Source organism: Bubalus kerabau, chromosome 11 (genome assembly GCF_029407905.1).
Source record: "Bubalus kerabau isolate K-KA32 ecotype Philippines breed swamp buffalo chromosome 11, PCC_UOA_SB_1v2, whole genome shotgun sequence".
NCBI lineage: Eukaryota > Metazoa > Chordata > Mammalia > Artiodactyla > Bovidae > Bubalus > Bubalus kerabau.
The window spans coordinates 106,968,770-106,989,059 of record NC_073634.1 but is presented as its reverse complement, the minus strand read 5'-3'; the positions used below and the strand labels follow the sequence as shown (position 1 = coordinate 106,989,059).

General features: G+C 50.4%; 1 protein-coding gene across 1 annotated transcript; it reads left to right on the top strand.

Annotated features, from left to right (window-relative positions):
- The first annotated feature begins 1,453 nt into the window (after positions 1–1,453).
- On the top strand, positions 1,454–19,461 carry ABO (ABO, alpha 1-3-N-acetylgalactosaminyltransferase and alpha 1-3-galactosyltransferase). The gene is made up of 9 exons (XM_055541780.1): positions 1,454–1,493; positions 2,092–2,164; positions 7,472–7,519; positions 8,616–8,663; positions 9,272–9,325; positions 9,706–9,753; positions 10,548–10,583; positions 13,718–13,846; positions 17,875–19,461. The coding sequence occupies exons 1-9, from the start codon at positions 1,454–1,456 to the stop codon at positions 18,563–18,565; spliced, it is 1,167 nt and encodes a 388-aa protein (XP_055397755.1). The 3' UTR covers positions 18,566–19,461.
- Positions 19,462–20,290: the final 829 nt, after the last annotated feature.

Here is a 20,290-nt window from a genome sequence, read left to right as displayed (position 1 = left end):
ATATTGGAGAAGGCAATGGCACCCCACTCCAGTACTCTTGCCTGGAAGATCCCATGGATGCAGGAGGCTGGTAGGCTGCAGTCCATGGGGTCGCTAAGAGTCAGGCACGACTGAGCGACTTCACTTTCACTTTCCACTTTCATGCATTGGAGAAGGAAATGGCAACCCACTCCAGTGTTCTTGCCTGGAGAGTCCCAGGGACGGGGGAGCCTAGTGGGCTGCCATCTATGGGGTCGCACAGAGTCGGACACGACTGAAGCGACTTAGCAGCAGTAACAGCAGAATCATATATAAATGGAATCTTCCAGTAAGTACTTGCTCCTATCTGGATTTTTCCATGCAGCATAATTTGTTTTAAACTATGACTGTAAGCTGGATTCATCTAATTCTCTCAGACACACAAGACGGAACAGAAGGCTCTCAAGTACAACAAAATCTCCCCTATGCACTTGAAAATCTTCTCCATCCATTAAATCAAACCCAAATTGGGCATATCAAGTTCCCTTAAACATTGATAATATGGGAACATAGAGTTTATACAAAATTATATAATACAGTGTTACCAAATTCATTGTAAACTTGTATAAGCTCAAGCTTTTGTTTTGTCTTTAATTTTTATTTTTTTTATTGAAGTATAGTTGATTTACAATATCGTGCTCATTTCAGGTGTACAGGAAGGTGATTCTGTATTTTATATATATATATATATATACACACACACATATATAACATGTTTATATATTCTTTTTCAGATTCCTTTTCCTTTATATATTATATCATTATATTATATATATATATCATTATATATATATCCTATATATATTATATCATTATATAATCATATATATATATATAATTATAATGATATATATTATATCATTATATAATATTGAGTAAATCTCTCTGTGCTATACAACCAGTCCTTTTTGGCTGTCTATTTTATATATAATAGTGTGTATATGTTAATCCCAAACTCCTAATTTATCCCTCTCCCCCCTTTTTCCTTTTGATAACCATAAGCTTGTTTTCTGTCTGTGGATCTATTTCTACTCATTTGGGCCTTTTATCAGTGACACCGTCGATTTGCCTTTTTCCGCCTGGCTCACTTCACTTAGTATGATAATCTCTGGGTCCATCCGTGTTCCTGCAAGTGGCGTTATTTCGTTCCTTCTTTATGGCTGAGTTCTGTTCCATTGTATATATTCATATATACACACCACATCTTCTTTCTCCATCCATCTGTTGATGGTCATTTAGGTTGCTTCCGTGTCTTGGCTATATATATGTGAATAGAAATTTCATCTTCATACCATTTTCGTCTCCATACCTAGTCAAGGGAAGCAGAGGTGTCTGTCCTTGACCAAATACGTTTCTTTGGTAAATGTTTCTGGACTGAGCCCGATGTACATAGTTTTCTTAGTTCAAACTTGGGAGCCCCTCAGGCCGCTGCGACATGAGACTTGGGTCTCTGAGACCCAGTGTGGTGGCCGCGGGTGGGGGCCTATTCAGGATGTTGTTCAGTCGCACAGTTGTGTCCGACTCCTTGCAACCCTGTGGACTGCAGCACGCCAGCGTGGGGCTTGCTAAACCCACAACCTCCAGCCAAGATTGTATCAGCACATATGACACAGCTTCCTTCAAACGCGCACGTTCCCTGGAGTGTAGCACCCTTGCAGGGTCTCCCGGGCCTGGCTGTTTCTGTTGCAGGTAACCCTGGTGGGAGCTCCTTACAGCATTAGGGATTCGGGTATTTCGGAGGCTGGGAACCCGCTTGGCAGCTGGACTTGCGACCTTTGTCTCTCACAGTCCTGCGTCTCGTCACCCACCCTGCTGGTCAGCTCATGGCCATTGCACCTGCTTCTCTGGAGTGTCCGCGTGGTCCTGGCCTCCAGGGGCCTGCCAATGAGCTGGGGTGCCCAGGCAGGTGCCCAGGGGCTGCAGGGCAAGGCTCAGTGGGATTATGGCTCCAGGAGAGGTTACAATCCACCTGCCCTGTGAGCGTAAAGGAGGGAGAGGCCGTCCCTGGCCAGTGCCTGATTTTGGCCTCAACAGGGTGACAGGCACCAGGTGACCCAGACCTCCTCTTCACAGATTTCTGGGGAAACAGCACCAAGTCCTGGCTGTGTCTGATCCTGCTCTTTGCCGTACTTCTGGGCTTCTACAGGTAAGGAGGATGGGACAGCCCCGGGCCTTGTGGAGGAGGGGACTCATGACCTAAGTGACCGGAGCAGCTGTGAATGGCGCCGTAATTCCCATCGTGCGGATCTCGTCGGGGCAAGGCTGCGACGCCGGTTCCCCGCGAGCACCTTGCTCTACTCCCAGGTGGTTTACAGGCGTGGCTGTAACTGCAGGTGACGGGCTCACCTGGGAGGTGGGTGTAAACGTGGCTGCAGGTGGGGAGGGCTCCGGAAGGCAGTGCTCATAGCTTTTTAGAAACACCAGTTACATCAACAAATGGGGCTCACAGGGCTTCCCAGGTGGCACTCGTGGTACAGAACCTGCCTCCCAACGCAGGAGACGTAAGAGACGCGGTTTCTATCCCTGGGTTAGGAAGATGCCCTGGAGGAGGACACGGCAACCCACTCCAGGGTTCTTGCCTGGAGAATCTCCATAGACAGAGGAGCCTGGCGGGCTACCGTCCACGTGTTCACAAAGACTCGGACACGACTGAAGTGACTGAGCACACAGGCACGCATGGGGCTCACGTCACACTTTACACAGATTTATGGAGAATAGATGACAGCTTTTCACTGCATTGGAATACACTATTTTATGTTTTAAAACAAACCTGGCAGCTGTAAAACTATTCCCTTCAAAGAAGCTAGTCAATACTTTTTCAGTACTCTGGTTCTTATTCCACAAGAAGGTGAAATTACCCCCAGACTCAGTTGTGCAGTGAGTGCCGAATGTTTATTTACTGTTTCAGACTGCAGATTGCATATGTATTTAGCTGTTAGTTGTTAGAGCTATATACACTTTGTCACTGATGACTTTTGCAAAGAAATGTGTTAGAAAGAGCCTCCATTTATGGGGTGTTCATTCTGTGTGATGCCTTGAGGGGAATGCATGATGGGTGTTCCAGGCTCTCTCCACAACCTGTGAGATAGTCATTACTGTGTGGTTTAGCCACTCAGTCGTGTCCAACACTTTTGTGACCCTGTGGACTGTAGCCCACCAGGCTCCCCAGTCCATGGGATTTCCCAGGCAAGAATACTAGAGTGGGTTGCCATTCCCTTCTCCAGGGGACCTTCCTGACCCAGGGATCGAACCTGAGTCTCCTGCATTGGCAGGTAGACTCTTTACCACTGAGCCACCAGGAAAGCCCAAGACAGGCATTACTATTCCCATTTTATACCCCAGGAAAGGAGGCTCCAGAAGTTAAGGAATGAGACCAAGGTCATAAGGTATGAAGTGGCAAGGCCAGGGTGCCAGCCCCTCCACCAAACTCCAAACCCAGGTTGCCAGGTCCCTCAGGGAAAGTGTCTCTGGGATGAGCATCCAGTCTTAGGGCTGACAGCCTAGGCATTGCAGGCTTTGGAAAATGGAGTGCACACACAGTGGGACAGGCCCGCACGCTCACCTCCGTGAGTGTTTACTGAGTGCCTGCTTTGAGCCTGGTGGTTTGGAGGGCACCAGGATGCCAGTATCCATGGGACGGCTCCTTGTTCTGAAGGATGTCAGGTCTGTTAGGAGAAGACACGTGCCAGGCAGTTACAGGTGACTGACTGTCACAGGAGTGGGTACAGGATGTCCTGGCACTCCTGGGAGGGAGACCACCCCTCCTTGGCCCGCCAGCATTGGACTTACTGGGGCTTCCTGGAGCAAGTCTTGTCTGAGCAACAAAGCAGGCTCATCACATACACATCTGGTGCAGGGTCGGGAAGGGTGCGACATGCCTTGTGTGGGGGCCGTTCGCTTGCACAGGACCCTCCTGAATGGCTGCAGCACTGCCCTGGGCGCCCATCTCCGTCTCAGAGCCGCCTCTGTCATGCTGTGGGTCTCGGGGCCACGCTGGTCCCGCAGCGTCACTGGCAGGTGACCAAGCCTCCATCTGATCGTCCCTCAGCAAGAGCGCTCAGTTCTCTGCAAGCAGCCTGTCCCCATATCTGATTCTTAGAACAAGTGCTCAGTTCAGTCACTCAGTTTTGTCCGACTCTCTGCGACTCCACAAACCACAGCACGCCAGGCCTCCCCGTCCGTCACCGACTCCCGGAGCCCACCCAACCCACGTCCATCGAGTCAGTGATGCCATCCAGCCATCTCATCCTCTGTCGTCCCCTTCTCCTGCCCTCAATCTTTCCCAGCATCAGGGTCTTTTCAAATGAGTCAGCTCTTCGCATCAGGTGGCCAAATTATTGGAGTTTCAGCTTCAGCATCAGTCCTTCCAATGAACACCCAGGACTGATTTCCTTTAGGATGGACTCGTTGGATCTCCTTGCAGTCCAATGGACTCTCAAGAGTCTTCTCCAACACCACAGTTCAAAAGCATCAATTCTTCGGCTCTCAGCTTTCTTTATAGTCCAACTCTCACATCCATACATGACTACTGGAAAAACCATAGCCTTGACTAGACGGACCTTTGTTGGCAAAGTAATGTCTCTGCTTTTGAATATGCTGTCTAGGTTGGTCATAACTTTTCTTCCAAGGAGTTAGCATCTTTTAATTTCATGGCTGCAGTCACCATCTGCAGTTATTTTGGAGCCCCCAAAAATAAAGTCAGCCACGGACCCCAGGGAGCCCTGAGAGCCGTGTGGCACATTCTGGATCGTGCCTTCAAGAGTCTGGAGACACCCGTGGCCATGTCTTGCAGCTTCCCGCTGTGACTCAGCTCTGAAACCGCTCATCCCCTCTGGACTCCCCCTATTTCCATAAAGTGCCCAGGTCTGGCAGCCTGTTGAGTCTGGGGTCTGACCTCTCTTCTTTTTTGTTGTTTTTGGCCAAACTGTGCAGCACACAGGATCTTATTTCCCCGACAAGGGATTGAACTCAAGCGCCTTTAGTGGAAGCTCCGAGTCCTAACCACTGGACTGCCAGAGAAGTCCCTGACTGCTCTTCTTTATCTAATGCAGCCTTTTTGGATTCTTCATCTAGCAGCCTCCTCTTCTATATTATTCGTGTTTGTGTTCAGTCGTGTTTGACTCGTTGCGACCCCATGGACTGTAGAGTGCCCAGCTCCTCTGTCCATGGGATTTCCCAGGCAAGAGTATTGGGGTGGGTTGCCATTTCCTCCTCCAGCGAAGGGATCAAACCCAAGTCTCCTGTGTCTCCTGCATTGCTGGCGGATTCTTGGCCTGCTGAGTCATCAGAGAAGCTCATCTTGTGTTTAGATTTCATTTCATCTTCTCCCCACCCCCTCATTTTTGTCATGCTTTATCTTGTCTTTTTTTTTTTTTTAAAGACAAAACAAAACTAATAAATATTGACATCCAAAAGAGTCATCTTGAACTGTGGTGTTGGAGAAGACTCTTGAGAGTCCCTTGGACTGCAAGGGGAACCAACCAGTCCATCCTAAAGGAAATCAGTCCTGAATATTCATTGGAAGGACTGACGCTAAAACTGAAACTCCAATACTTTGGCCACCTGATGCAAAGAGCTGACTCACTAGAAAAGACCCTGTTGCTGGGAAAGACTGAAGGCAGGAGGCGAAGGGGCCAACAGAGGATGAGATAATTGGATGGCATCACTGACTCAATGGACATGAGTTTGAGTAAACTCCGAGAGTTGGTGATGGACAGGAAGGCCTGGCGTGCTGCAGTCCATGGGGTCACAAAGAGTCAGACATGACTGAGTGACTGAACTGATACTGATTGACTGAAAAGCGTCATCTGACTTCTGAAATAAGTTTTCTTTTAGAGCAAAGTTTTTAAAAGATTGGACTTTGCCTCAGAGATTCCTTTCATAATTTTTTATGGCTATAGAATTTTTACATTTTTTGCTTGCATATAACTTAAAATTCAATCCTGGTTTGAATATGAACACTTTCCAGCAAGCTTCAAAAGCTCCCAGGGACGTCCCTGGCACTCCAGTGGTTAAGACTCCATACTTCCAGTGCAGGGGGCACAGGTTCAAGCCCTGGTTAAGGAACTAAGATCCCCACATGCTGTGTGGTGCTCTATGTGGCAGGGTTGCTGTAAAACAGAAAGGAGGCTGGTTCTCAACTTTAGAGTGTACGCAGATCACTTAGGGAGCCTGTTAAAAATGGAGATTGCTACACATACACATCCCCTCCACACACACACACACACACCTCCTAACTGCTCAGGTCTGGATTCAGGAAGTCTGGATTTGCCTCTAAAAACAATTCCCCAGATGATTCTGATGCTGGGGTCCCCTATCCACAGAGACCAAGGCCATGAGCAAGCTATTACAAGCTAATACTTACAAGCTATTCAGTTCAGTTCAGTCCAGTCACTCAGTAATGTCCAACTCTTTGCAACCCCATGGACTGCAGCACACCAGTCTTCCCTGCCCATCACCAACTCCTGGAGCTTACTCAAACTCAAGTCTATTGAGTCGGTGATGCCATCCAACCATCTCATACTGTTGTCCCCTTCTCCTCCCGCCTTCAATCTTTCCCAGCATCAGGGCCTTTTCCAATGAGTCAGTTCTTTGCATCACGTGGCCAAAGTATTGGAGCTTCAGCTTCAGCATCATTCCTTCCAAAGAACACCCAGGACTGATTTCCTTTAGGATGGACTGGTTTGGTCTCCTTCCAGTCCAAGGGACTGTCAAAATTTTTCTCCATCACCACAGTTCAAAAGCATCCATTCTTCAGTGCTTAGCTTTCTTTATGATCAAACTCTCAAATCCATACACGACTACTGGAAAAAACCATAGCTTTGACTAGACGGATCTCTGTTGGCAAAGTAATGTCTCTGCTTTTGAATATGGTGTCTAGGTTTGTCATAGCTTTTCTTCCAGGGAGCAAGGGTCTTTTAATTTCATGGCTGCAGTCGCCAACTGCAGTGATTTTGGAGCCCAAGAAAATAAAGTCTCTCACTATTTCCATTGTTTCCCCATCAACTTGCCATGAAGTGATGGGGCCGGATGCCATGATCTTTGTTTTATGAATGTTGAGTTTTAAGCCAGCTTTTTCACTCTTCTTTTTCACTTTCATCAAGAGGCTCTCTAGTTTTTCTCTTTCTGCCGTAAGGGTGGTGTCATCTGCATATCTGAGGTTCTTGATATTTCTCAAGTTATTAGTTAGGATGATGACATGGGGTTAAAGTAGGGTGGAATGGGGGAAGAGGGGATTAGAGCACCGCCTGGGGGATCTGCCTGTACACCCCATTCTCTCCTTCCACCCGCGTGAGATGTCCCACTGGCTCCACTCGGGCCCCACACCTATTTTCTCAGGAGCCAGAGACCAAATGATCAGAATGCTGTGTTGAAGTCTCAGCCTCAAAACCACAGCCTGTCCGCTTTTCTCTGTCTGGTGAGGACTCAACTCCACACTCTTTTGTCCCCCCAGCAACGTGTTCAGCCTGATCCCCAGAAGACAGACAGAAGAGTCTCAAAGGTAATGGATGAGTCTTTGGAGTCAAGGTGGTTCCTTCTAGAAAGATCTAGAACAGAAATAAAAATAGAATATGCAGTGAATTGGAGGTCCTTATAATGAAAGAGGCACTCAGTTCTCGACAGATTCCGAGTTCCTCTCTCTACCATGTTTTCTCAAACCTAAAAAACTACAAAGACAAAATCCTGTTTTCTGTTGGAGAGGACCCCTTAATGGCTGGCAGCAGCTCCAGGCCCAGGTCTGGGGACGAGTGGTGACCACTGTTCAGTTCAGTCGCTCAGTCGTGTCTGACTCTTGGCGACCCCATGAATCACAGCATGCCAGGCCTCCCTGTCCATAACTAACTGCCGGAATCTACCCAAACCCATGTCCATTGAGTCGGTGATGCCATCCAACCATCTCATCCTCTGTCATCCCCTTGTCCTCCTGCCCCCAATCCCTTCCAGCATCAGGGTCTTTTCAAATGAGTCAGTTCTTCGCAATAGGTGGCCAAAGTATTGGAGCTTCAGCTTCAGCATCAGTCCTTCCAAAGAACACCCAGGACTGATCTCCTTTAGGATGGACTGGTTGGATTTCCTTGCAGTCCAAGGGACTCTCAAGAGTCTTCTCCAACACCACAGTTCAAAAGCATCAATTCTTCAGCACTCAGCTTTCTTTATAGTCCAGTGACCAGTGTTGATTCCATGTAAAGCCATCCCCAGTGGCCAGTCCGTGACAGGGTGCCCTCTGACCCCATTAGTACCCAGATGGGGAAAGGCTCATTTTTCCACCCAGAGCTAATTCTTCCGCGATCATCAGTCTCTGGCTGACCGACAACAGATAAGGTGAGCGCTCCTGACCAGCCTCCTGCAAGACCCCACAAGGCAGGACCTCGAAGTCAAGTCCGGCCCCGCTCCCTCCTCTGTTCAGGCCTTATGCTATGCTATGCTATGCTATGCTAAGTCACTTCAGTCGTGTCCGACTCTGTGCGACCCCATAGACGGGAGCCCACCAGGCTCCCCCGTCCCTGGGATTCTCCAGCCTTGGGGCCCAGCAAATCCTTGCTGGGTAGAAGGGTGGATGAATGGGTTGAGCTGACCGGGCTTTTCTGTCTCAGCAGCCCTGAGGCCCACCACGTGCAGGGGCAAGGGGAGAACCTGCCTTTAAGGTAATGACTTTCACCTCTTCCTTTTTATCCACACAAAAGTTGGCATTCCTGAGCCTTGCCAGCAGCGGAGACTTTGCTTGGTCTTCCGGACTGGGACGGCCGGGCCCCTCCGAGCTTCATCAGTGCGAAGGGGACAGGCCGGGTGGGAAGGGGCGGGGCTAGTGAGGAGGGCAGGGCTGGTAAGAAGGGGCGGGGCTGATGAGGGGATAGGCCGATGGAGAGGGGCGGGGTTTGTGGGGAGGGCGGAGCTGGCTGCGGGGGCGGGGCTGGCAGGAAGGGGCGGGGCTGGCAAGAAGGGGCGGGGCTGGTGGAGAGGGGGAGGGGCGGGGCTGGCAGGGAGGGGCAGGACTGGTGGGAAGGGACAGGGCTGATGGAGAGGGCGGGGCTGGTGAGGAGGGCGGGGCTGGTTAGGAGGGACTGGTGTGAGGGGCGGGGCTGCTGAGGGCGGGGCTGGTGGGAAGGGGCGGGGCTGGCAGGGAGGGCCGGGCTGTGGGAAGGGGACGGAATCCTAGCCTTTGCCTGGTTAGCCCCCTCCCCTCTTGAAGGGGCGCTTAGTTAGCAAGGCGCTCCTTTTTCCTGAAGTGACTGGGAGCCTGTTCCCTCTGCAGCCAGGATGAAAACGGCATGGTTCTGCAGCGGATGCTGCTGGAGAAGAAGTCCAGGTAGGGCGGCAGCTGGGCTCCCAGGGCTGAGGGGGCCGTTGCCAGAGCTTCCCTTCGGATCGCAGGGCCGACCTGGGCGTCCATGGCTCTTCCCCTCCGGAGCGGGGTTCTCCCCAGGCTGGTTTGTCACCATCGGGCGTGGCATCGCTTCGGGCAGACTGGGCACCAGGCACCCAGACACGGCCATCGTGTCCGAGGTGTCTTCGCCCTGTTTCCCGCCCCCGGTCCCCTCACCTGCCCACACGGCCGAGCTCTGCAGCCATGGGGAGCTCTCCTCAGTAGGGGCTGCGACGTGATGGCCCTCGGGAGCTCTGGCCGGGCCGCACAGCAGTGCTTCTCCCAGCGCCATCAGCTCTGAGCGCTCTGTTTTCCTCCCTCAGTGAAGGTGACGGCCACCTGGACACCTGCAGGATACCTGAGGTACCCAGGTACTGTAGACCGCGTCTTTGGGCGGTGTCTGGGCAAGTCGACTTGCTGTTTCCCCGCTCCACTGTCCCCCTCACACCCCCCTTGAGTCTGATTGTGAGATTTATCAGGAGGGAAGGAGCAAGGGAAGCTGGGAGGAGGGTAACGAGGGGCAGAAGAGAATGGGAGCAGGGGGAGCAGGCGTCAGATGGTGGGGTCACAGCTGAGCCCGCCGTGACCTCGGCCTCTTGGCTGTCCCAGCTCAGCGGTCTTACCCGGGGTAGACTAGCTGTAGCTTCTAAGCCCTCAGCTCTGTTGAAAACTGACAGGGTTGCCAGGGAGGGCATGGAGGGTGAAGGAGCCAGCAGGAGAGCAGGGAGGGCTGGTGAGGTGGCTCCAGGTGGGATGCAGCCGGTGGACAGGTGGGAGAGGCCACCCCTGTGCTTCCCACTCCTGAATAAAGCAGGACACCAAGACCTTCCTCATAACGAGTTAGACCACAGGGAGCACTTCCAAAGCACAGGAGGGTCTCTAACCTCAGCTGAGCACGAGAGGGGGAAGAGCCTCCTAGCCCATTCTCACATTTCCACCCCATCAGTTTCTCTGTCAGTTTATCCCTAGGGAAGCCCCTTACAGCCCTGGGCTGGGGAGGGGTGGGAGGTGGCTGGATGAAGGAAGATGGGAGGATGGAAGGAAGGAAGCCCCTGTGGCTGAGTGCCGCCTCCTGGCAGAGCTGCACACTGAACCGGGAAGAGGCCCCTGGCAGCGCTGGCGTTGGTGATGTGAGTGTCTGCTCACATGCGTGTCTTGTCTGCAGGTTGCTTTACCCCAAGGCTCAGCTGCTCAAGCCCTCGTAAGTAGACGGAGTTTCTGCCATGGCTGCGACCGGTGGGTTCCCTGCCACCACTACCTTATGGTTGCCTTCTCTCGCTTCACTCCCTGGTTTCAGTCTTTCTTTTGCCCTTTTCCTTTCCTTTCTGTCTGTGCTATGGGAGGCTGGGCTAGTTTTCAGTGGGTTTGGTACACACTGCAGGACCGATGGAAGGTGCCTCTAATTTGTGGTCACCAGGAGCTGAGCAGAGGTCCACACCAGGCATGGCAGCTTCTCTTGTTTCTTCTCGGGGAAGGAAGTTGGGGTCTGGGCTGGGTTATCCCTGAGGCCTTTCCATGAGCATCAATGTCTGAGGGCTTATGGTTCCAGCTGCCTTCACATGCACGTGTCTGTCTCCTAATCTGGGCCTCCTTGCCTATGCCCACACCTCCTGCTTCCACTGCCCGAGAGAGTGCTGGCAGCCTGTCACTGAGGCACTAGATCCCCGAGCTTTGGGACAGGAAGTCGCCCAGAGACCACTTTGATCAGCCCCGTTTTATGGGCAGGGAAACTGAGGCTCAGAGAAGTGAAGGAGGTTGCTTGAGGCCCCTCGGCTGGAGAAGGACAGGTCAGGATGCAAGCTGAGTGGCCTCTGTCACATCCTGCCACGTCCCTGCCAGGGGACCTGGAGGTGCTCACTGTCATTTCTGGAACCCACATACACACCTCATTGAACTTCCAGAGCCGCCAGCCACATGTGGCCTTGAATGCTTGAAACAGGACTGCTCTAGGATGAGGTGTGCTGTCCGCATGGGGTGCACAGTGGACTCCACTTAGTACATGAAACATGTACCAGGAGCTTGGGATTAACACAGGCACACTGCTGTATATAAGACAGGTGAACAACAGGACCTACTGAATAGCCCAGAGACTCTAATCGATATCTTGTCATATCCTATATGGAAAAAGAACTTGAAAAAGAATATATATGTATAGATGCATACCTGAACCACTTTGCTGTACATTTGAAACTAACACATCATTGTCAATTAACTATATACTTCAATAAATATATCAATTACATACTGAAATGATAATATTTTGGATATGTTGGGTTGAACAAAGTCTATCATATTAACAGTCATTTTGCTTGGTTCCTTTTACTTTTCTGTGACTCCCAGACAATTTTTAGTGGCATACATTTCCGGGGGTCAGCACACATCTGGAGGGGCAGGTTGGCATGAACTTTTTTGGTGGGTCCCGGCGGGGTGATGAACGAGTGAATGAACACTCGTGAAATAAGAGTCAGGGAAAGGTGAAAGGGGTCCATGCCGGCTGAAGAATGGAGAAGGGGCAGAGATCACAGGACATGAAGAGCCCCTGTGAGGGGAGGGGGCTGGAAACTCAGCTCTGCCTCTGAAAGAAAACCTTGTTCTGTCTGCTCACAGCAAGCGTGTGGGTTACCCACGCCAGGTGATTCTGACACTCCCTGCAGTCAGCACAGACGCCGCAGCTGGACCGTCAGCCTCACAGCCTGCCCCCACTCAGACCCTTGTCGCAAGTTCCATATTGTCATCTGAGCTTTTGACCAACGGGCTATAAATCATTTCTCACCACCCGCTCCTTGGGTTTGATGGTTTGCTGGGATGCTCCCAAAACTCAAGACTTTACTTACTAGATTCTTGGCTTGTTATAAAGGATGCACCTCAGAGACAGTCAGATTAAAAGGTAAATAGGGCAGGATGGGGAAGGGACGGGGCGCCCAAGCCCTCCCCAGAGCACCTCCCTCCCAGCACCTTCCTGTGTTCACCAACCTGGAAGCACTCTGAACTCCACAGTTAAGGGATATTTATGGAGGCTTCATCTCGCTGGCGTGATTGATTGTTAACTTGACCTCCAGTCCCTCTCCCTTGCCAGAAGGAAGGGATCATCAGTTCGGTTCAGTGCAGTCGCTCAGTCGTGTCCGACTCTTTGCGACCCCATGGACTGCAGCACGCCAGGCCTCCCTGTCCATCACCAACTCCCAGAGTTTACTCAAATTCACGTCCATCGAGTTGATGATGCCATCCAACCATCTCATCCTCTGTCGTCACCTTCTCTTCCCGCCTTCACTCTTTCCCAGCCTCAGGGTCTTTCCAAATGAGTCAGTTCGTTGCATCAGGTGGCCAAAATATTGGAGTTTCAGCTTCAACATCAGTCCTTCTAATGAATATTCAGGGTTGATTTCCTTTAGGATGGACTAGTTGCACCACCTTACAGTCCAAGGGACTCTCAAGAGTCTTCTCCAACACCACAGTTCAAAGGCATCAATTCTTTAGCACTCAGCTTTCTTTATAGTCCAACTCTCACATCCATACATGACCACTGGAAAAACCGTAGCCTTGACTAGATGGACCTCTGTTGGCAAAGTAATGTCTCTGCTTTTGAATATGCTATCTAGGTTGGTCATAACTTTCCTTCCAAGGAGTAAGCGTCTTTTAATTTCATGGCTGCAGTCATCATCTGCAGTGATTTTGGAGCCCCCCAAAAATAAAGTCTGTCACTGTTTCCACCGTTTCTCCATCCATTTGCCGTGAAGTGATGGGACCAGATGCCGTGATCTTTGTTTTCTGAATGTTGAGTTTAGAAAGGGATGTGAGGCAGAAAGTTCTAAGTTCCAAGTTTCTAATCCTGGCTTGGTCTTTCTGGTGACCAGCCCCTATCCTGAACTACCCCCAAGCCCACCCAGAGTCACCTCATCAGAACAAAAGATGCTCCTACAATCCAGGACCTCCCAAGGGTCCTAGAAGCCTAGTGCAGGTAAAGGGAGGGCTGTGGCAGAGACCAAATGTCTATTTCTTGTTATGGCAAAGTTCCCATGTGCTGAGAGAGGGCTTAGTGCTTGCCCTCCCTCGAGACTGTGCTTCTCCTGGAAACAAGGGGCCTAACAAAAGGATGTTTCAGGGGCTCTAGCACATGGCTGGTACTCTGGAGATACTCTGAGTTAGGGCAGTGAAGGGATGGAAGAGTTGAGTCCTCAGTGCTGAGCTTATGCTGCCAAAAGCACTGGGTTGGGAGTCCAGAGTCCTGTCTGCTCCTAGCCCTGCAGGTCACGGACTGTGCAGCTTTGGACAAATCCTTCTCTGTGGCCCACATCCCTATGACCTGCTCTCACGTGCTGTGATTCATCTCCCCAGGAGAGTGGATGTGCTGGTCATGACCCCCTGGTTTGCTCCCATCGTCTGGGACGGGACCTTTGACTCTGCCATCTTGGATGCGCAATTCAGAGACACCACCATTGGGCTGACCGTGTTCGCCATCAAAAAGTAAGTGACGGACACTCACCCAGGGTGAGCCAGGGAGCCGACCTGAGCTGCAGGGCAGCACTCCACTCTGTTTTCCAGGACAAGGTGCTCAGCTCACAGGGTGGGTGGGCGTGCAGAGGCACCAGTGACTTTGGGTGTAGGTGCACATGGCTGGGCTGTGCAGGGGTCACTGGGAAGTCACACATATATATATGTGCACCGTGATAGCACACAGCGACGTGTGTGCGTGTGAGCTAACTCACTTCAGTTGTGTCCAGCTGTTTCTGACCCTCTGGATGGTAGCCCCCCAGGCTCCTCTGTCCATGGGGTTCTCCAGGCAAGAACACGGAGTGGGTTACCATTTCCTCCTCCAGGGGATCTTCCTGACCCACGGATCAAACCCCTGTCTCTTATTTCTCCGGCATCGGCAGGCAGGTTCTTTACCACGAGCGTCATCTGGGAACCCCTGCTCAAAATAGCAGTCCCACAGCTGCGAGTCATCACCCCAGAGGTTACTGTCAACCTTTTAGAGACGGGCAGCTCACTTCGCCATCTCCAGTACCAGCCACTGTGCCAGGGGGTTAACCCCACCACCGCCCAGACGCTGGTGCTCCGTTTCCCCAGTCTGTCACCCTGGGAGGCTATCTTCTCCCCTCTTGTAGGTCACCTTTTCACTCTGTGGATCGTTTCTCTTGCTGTGCAGAAGCTTTTCAGTTTGATGTAGCGGCGCGCGTTTATTTTTTGTTGCTTGTGGTTTAGGTGTCATGTCCAACAAGTCACTGCAAAGAGCCACGCGCACGAGCTCCCCACTGTTTTCAAATAAGTATCTTATGGTCTCGGTCTTACATGTCAGTCTTTGATCCATTTTAAGTTACTCTACATGTCAGTCTTCGATCCATTTCAAGTTACTCTTGCTGAGTGTGAGACAGGGGCCTGTTTTCATTCTTCTCTGTGCCAATATTCAATTTTCCCACATGCTGCGACTAAGATCCAGCATGAGGTGGTGACTATCCTGAGTGCTGCATGTAAGACCTCGAGCATCCATACACATACATATTTTAAAAAAGAAGATTGTGTGAGTGTAAGAAAAATATGTCAGATGGCAACATGAGCTCCAAAAAATAGCTAAGTTTGGGCAAGGGGATAGAGAGTAATTTGTTTTCATGTTTATTTGCTCCTTTTTATTTATTTTATTTTTATTTATTTTTTACTTGAGGGATAATTGCTTTACAGAATTTTGTTTTCTGTCAAACCTCAACATGAATCAGCCATAGGAATACATCTGTCCCCTCCCTTTTGAACCTCCCTCCCATCTCCCTCCCATCCCGCCCCCTCTAGGTTGATACAGAGCCCCTGTTTGAGTTTCCTGAGACATAGAGCAAATTCCCGTTGGCTCTGTATTTTCCATATGGTAATGTAAGTTTTCATGTTACTCTCTCCATACATCTCACCCTCTCCCTGTGTCCATAAGTCTATTCTCTGTCTGTTTCTCCACTGCTGTCCTGTAAATAAATTCTTCAGTACCATTTTTCTAGATTCTGTATATGTGCGTTAGAACACAATATTTATCTTTCTCTTTCTGACTTGCTTCACTCTGTATAATAGGCCCTAGGTTCCTCCACCTCATTAGAACTGACTCAAATGTGTTCCTTTATATGGCTGAGTAATAGTCCATCCCTGCTCCTTTTTATTGAGCTGTACTTTGCACATGGTCAGATGGACATGTTCAAGTGCACAGCCTGCTGGCGTTTTACATCTGGTTGCACTGGTGTGAGTGCCCGCAGAACGAGCTCGGGGGCGTGTCCAGTCTGGGCATTAGTCAGAGGACGGAATGCCCCTCTAGGGTGAACACCGCAGGGGAAGGATTCCAGGCAGAAGAAGCTGCAGAGGCCTGGGGGAGGGTGGATGGCGTGTGTCAGGAATATCAAGGAGCTGGCCTGCCCTCCAGAGGACAGAGGAGAGAGAAGAAGACAAAGTCAGAGCAGATCTCGTAGGGCCTGGTAGACCACTGCAGGATCGTGAATTGCTTTATTATTATTTTTTTTAATACAAGAAGCCATTTATTTTATTTTTTAAAAGCCCAATGGTATTTTTTTTTTAATATCTATTTGTTTGGCTGTGTCAGGTCTGAGTCGTGGCACGCAGGCTCCTTGCTTTGGTAGGTGGGCTCTAGAGTGCTTGGGCTGAGTGGCACGTGGAACCTTAGCTCCCCAAGCAGGGATCAAACCCGTGGGCCCTTCATTGGAAGGAGGATTTCTAACCACCGGACCGCCAGGGGAGTCCCAGAAGCCACCGATTTTACACCTAGCAGTCTGTAGCTCTCAGCCCCCACCCCTGCGCTGCCCGCCCCTCCCCTCTCCCCACGGTAGCAGCAGCTTGTTGTGTGTCTGCGAGTCTGTCTCTGTTGTGTTAGAGTCATTTGTTTGCTTTGTTTACATTGAACACCACAGGCAACGTTGTTGTTCAGTTGCTAAGTCTTGCCCGACTCTTTGTGACCCCACGGACCGCAGCACACCAGGCTTCCCTGTCCTTCACTGTCTCCCGGAGCTTGCTCAAACTCATGTCCATTGAGTCAGTGATGCCATCCAACCATCTCATCCTCTGTCACCCGCTTCTCCTCCTGCCTTCAGTCTTTCCCAGCACCAGCGTCTTTTCCAATGAGTCAGCTCTTCGTATCAGGTGTCCAAAGTATTGCAGCTTCAGCATCAGTCCTTCCAATGAATATTCAGAGTTGATTTCCTTTAGGATTCTTTGGTTTGATCTCCTTGTAGTCCAAGGGACTGTCAAGAATCTTCTCCAACACCACAGTTCAAAAGCATTAGTTCTTCTTCGGCACTGAGCCTTCTTTATGACACAATTTTATAGCCAATATTTTACAATACCTTTAAAAGGAGTATAATCTATATAAATTTGGAATGACTATTTTGTACTCCTGAAACTAATATAATATTGTAAATCGACTATACCTCAATTAAAAAAAAAAAGACAAGAAGCCATTGAATGGTCCTGAGCTGGGAGACATCCATCATTTGGATATTATCAATCATTTGAATTTTTGCCAAACTTGTGGATTAATCAAATATCTTATGGTTGTGAATATTTGCTCAACACCAAATAATCTGAACCCCTCCTCTTACCAGCCACTCAGGGTCTTATCTGGTGGAAGGGCTATGGTTTTGTTTCAGAGTTTTAATTTTGGTAACATGCACACAGGGCTTTCCGGGCGATGCAGTGGTAGAGAATCTGCGTATCAATGCAGGAGCCTCGAGGGACTGAATCCCTGGACTGGGAAGATCCCTTGGAGGAGGAAATGGCAACCCACTCCAGTTTTCTCACCTGGAAAATTCCATGCACAGAGAAGCCTGGCAGGCTACAGTCCATGGGGTCACAAAGAGTCGGACACGACTGAGCGCACACAACTCACAAAATGCACATAATAGAAAACTCACCATCTTAACCGTTTTTAAGTGTGCACTTCAGTACACATTTAAGAGTACACATTGAAGATGTGATACCAGCATCAGCACTGTCCCTCCCCAGGACGGTTCTCATCTTGCAAAACTAAAATGTCTGTGCCCATTAAACACTCGCTGCTGGTTCCCCGTCCATGGGGTCACTGAGGGTCGGACATGACTGACCAACTTCGCTTTCCCTTTTCACTTTCATGCATTGGAGAAGGAAATGGCAACCCACTCCAGTGTCCTTGCCTGGAGAATCCCAGGGACAGGGGAGCCTGATGGGCTGCCATCTATGGGGTCGCACGGAGTCGGACACGACTGAAGTGACTTAGCAGCAGCAGCAGCTGGTTCCCCATTCCCTCAGTGTCTGGCAACCACCATTCTATTTCCGTGTCTAAGGCGTTGCCAGTTCTGGGCACCTCATCTGCGTGGAATCATACAGCTTTTTGACTTTTTGTGGTTGCCTTATTTCACTTAGCATAACGTTCTCAAAGTATGGCTAAGGTTTCACAGACTGTTTTTGCCCAGGTGGATTCTTCTGGCGCTGTTTGATTCTGTTAACACCCACCGTCTCTTTCCTGTTGGATTTAGATACGTGGTCTTCCTGCGGCTCTTCCTGGAGACGGCGGAGAAGTACTTCATGGTGGGGCACAAGGTCACTTACTACGTCTTCACCGACCGGCCAGCGGACGTGCCCCAGATCGCCCTCCAGGACGGGAGGCAGGTGGTGGTCCTCCACGTCGGCAACTACAGACGCTGGCAGGACATCTCCATGCACCGGATGGAGATGATCAGCAACTTCTCGCGGCAGCGCTTCCTCCGCGAGGTGGACTACTTGGTGTGCCTGGACGTGGACATGAAGTTCAGCGACCACGTGGGCGTGGAGATCCTGGCGCCGCTCTTCGGGACCCTACACCCTGGCTTCTACGCCGCCGACCGCCAGTCCTTCACCTATGAGCGCCGGCCCTTGTCTCGAGCCTACATCCCGAGAGACGAGGGTGATTTCTACTACGCGGGAGGCTTTTTTGGGGGGTCGGTCCCTGAGGTTTACCGGCTCACGACGGCCTGCCACCAGGCCATGACGGCCGACCAGGCCCAGGGCATCGAGGCCGTGTGGCATGACGAGAGCCACCTGAACCGATACCTGCTGTCACACAAGCCCAGCAAGGTGCTGTCCCCCGAGTACCTGTGGGACGAGCGGATGCTGCAGAGGCCGCCCTTACTCCGGAAGCTGCGCTACGTGGCCGTGCCCAAGAACCACGCAGAGATTCGGAACCGATGAGAATGTGCTTGCCAAGAAAGTCCGTGGGCATCAGACCGCAGTGCATGTCAGTGGTTCTACCCTCTTGATAAGGGATTGGCCAAAGGTTTGATGGAACCAATGAGAACGTACTTTCCAAGAAAGTCTGTGGGAATCCAGCCGCAGCGTATGTCAGTGGTTCTACCGTCTCGATAAGGGATTGGCTAAAGGCTTGATGATTCGGGTGAAGCCATAGGCTTACTTCCTCTTCTGGAGGGAACTCCACTGGGCAGACAAAGCCGGCCCTGCAGTCTTCATTCCCTCCTCATCCCGCTTCCTCTTTCAATGTGACTTGTCCTCCAAGGGCTTGACAAGGTCCCCTTCCTAGGATGCTTTCTTTGGTTCTCTCTTCTTTCGGTCGTTGAAGGGAATTTCTCCTTCCTCTGAGAAAACAACAGAAAGAACTGTGTTTTCATAGAGCACTAAGGATAAACCTTTGGCTGCGTCTGCCTTTCTGCCTGCCTTACCCATTGGTCTTGCCCATTATAATGTGAGATCCTGAGGGTGGAGATCAAGATGTCTTCATCTTTCTGTCCATCAGTACATACCTCAGTGCCTGATGCCCAGGGACTTTCAAAACCGTTTGCATTTGAATTTCAGGAAGGGACTTCCCTGGTACCGGTCCAGTGGTTAAGAGGCTGCCTGCCAATGCTGCGGACACAAGTTGGATCCCTGATCCAGAAGCTAAGATCCCGCGTGCTGTGGGGCCACGGCTACTGAGCTGGCGCTCTAGAGCCAACAAGAGAGGCCACCCAAAGGAGCAGCCCCGACTTGCTGAAACTAGAGAAAGACCCAAAGACCACGTGCAGCAAGGAAGAGGCTGTGTGCCGCAACGAAGACCCAGTGCAGTCAAAAATAAATCAATAAATTAGAAAAAATAAAATAAATCAATTAAAAAATTAAATTAAAAGTAAATGCATAAATTTAAGGAGCTCTTTGTTTTGCAGTTTCTTTTTCCCCCCCCAGACTTTATTTAAATTTTGTATTTTGTCTTGGGGAATAGAAGATTAACAATGTTGTAGTGTCAGGTGGAAAGGAAGGGACTTACACATGTGTCCATTCTCCCCCAGACCCTCCTCCCATCCAGGCTGCCACACAACACTGAGCAGAGCAACTCTTTTTTTTTTAACTAATTTTTTTTGGGGGACAGTGCTTTGCTGCTTGCAAGATCTTAGCTCCCCATCAGGGCTTGAAGCCAATGCCTCGGCAGTGAAAGTTTGGAGTCCTAACTTCTGGACCACCAGGGAGTTCCCTAAACGTCGGGGACTCCTGAAAGCCTAGCTTACCACGCTGTGTGACAGCGGGGGAGGCCCAGCCCGGAAGCACCTACAGCTTTGGTTTGCTTGTGTTGGTAGCTTGTTGCTTTGGGTTGTCTTTTTCTTACTGATCTGTGGGTCTCTGTTAGAATTTTGGATGTTAGCACTTCTAGTAGACACATGTTAAAAATAGCTTCTTCCAGTTTTTAGGTTGCCATTTCAACTCTTTTAATGTAGGTGAATTTGAGGAATCATCCCCTGCTTTGAAATCACCCAAATAGCCTTCTAGTTATTCTCTGAAAGCTTTTATGTTCTTGCCTCATACTTAGGTCTTTGAAAGTGAAAGTCACTCAGTCGTGTCTGACTCTTGGCAACCTCACGATGGAATTCTTCAGGCCAGAATACTGGAGTGGGTAGCCTTTCCTTTCTCCAGGGGATCTTCCCAACCCAG

What these genes read in the sequence shown, in the direction of transcription:
- ABO (XM_055541780.1), top strand. Translation starts at nt 1,454, where the DNA reads ATGAGACTTGGGTCTCTGAGACCCAGTGTGGTGGCCGCGG. An exon ending in CAGACAGAAGAGTCTCAAAG is followed by an intron (nt 7,520 to 8,615) that starts GTAATGGATGAG and finishes CTGTCTCAGCAG; the next exon opens with CCCTGAGGCCCACCACGTGC. An exon ending in CTGCTGGAGAAGAAGTCCAG is followed by an intron (nt 9,326 to 9,705) that starts GTAGGGCGGCAG and finishes TTCCTCCCTCAG; the next exon opens with TGAAGGTGACGGCCACCTGG.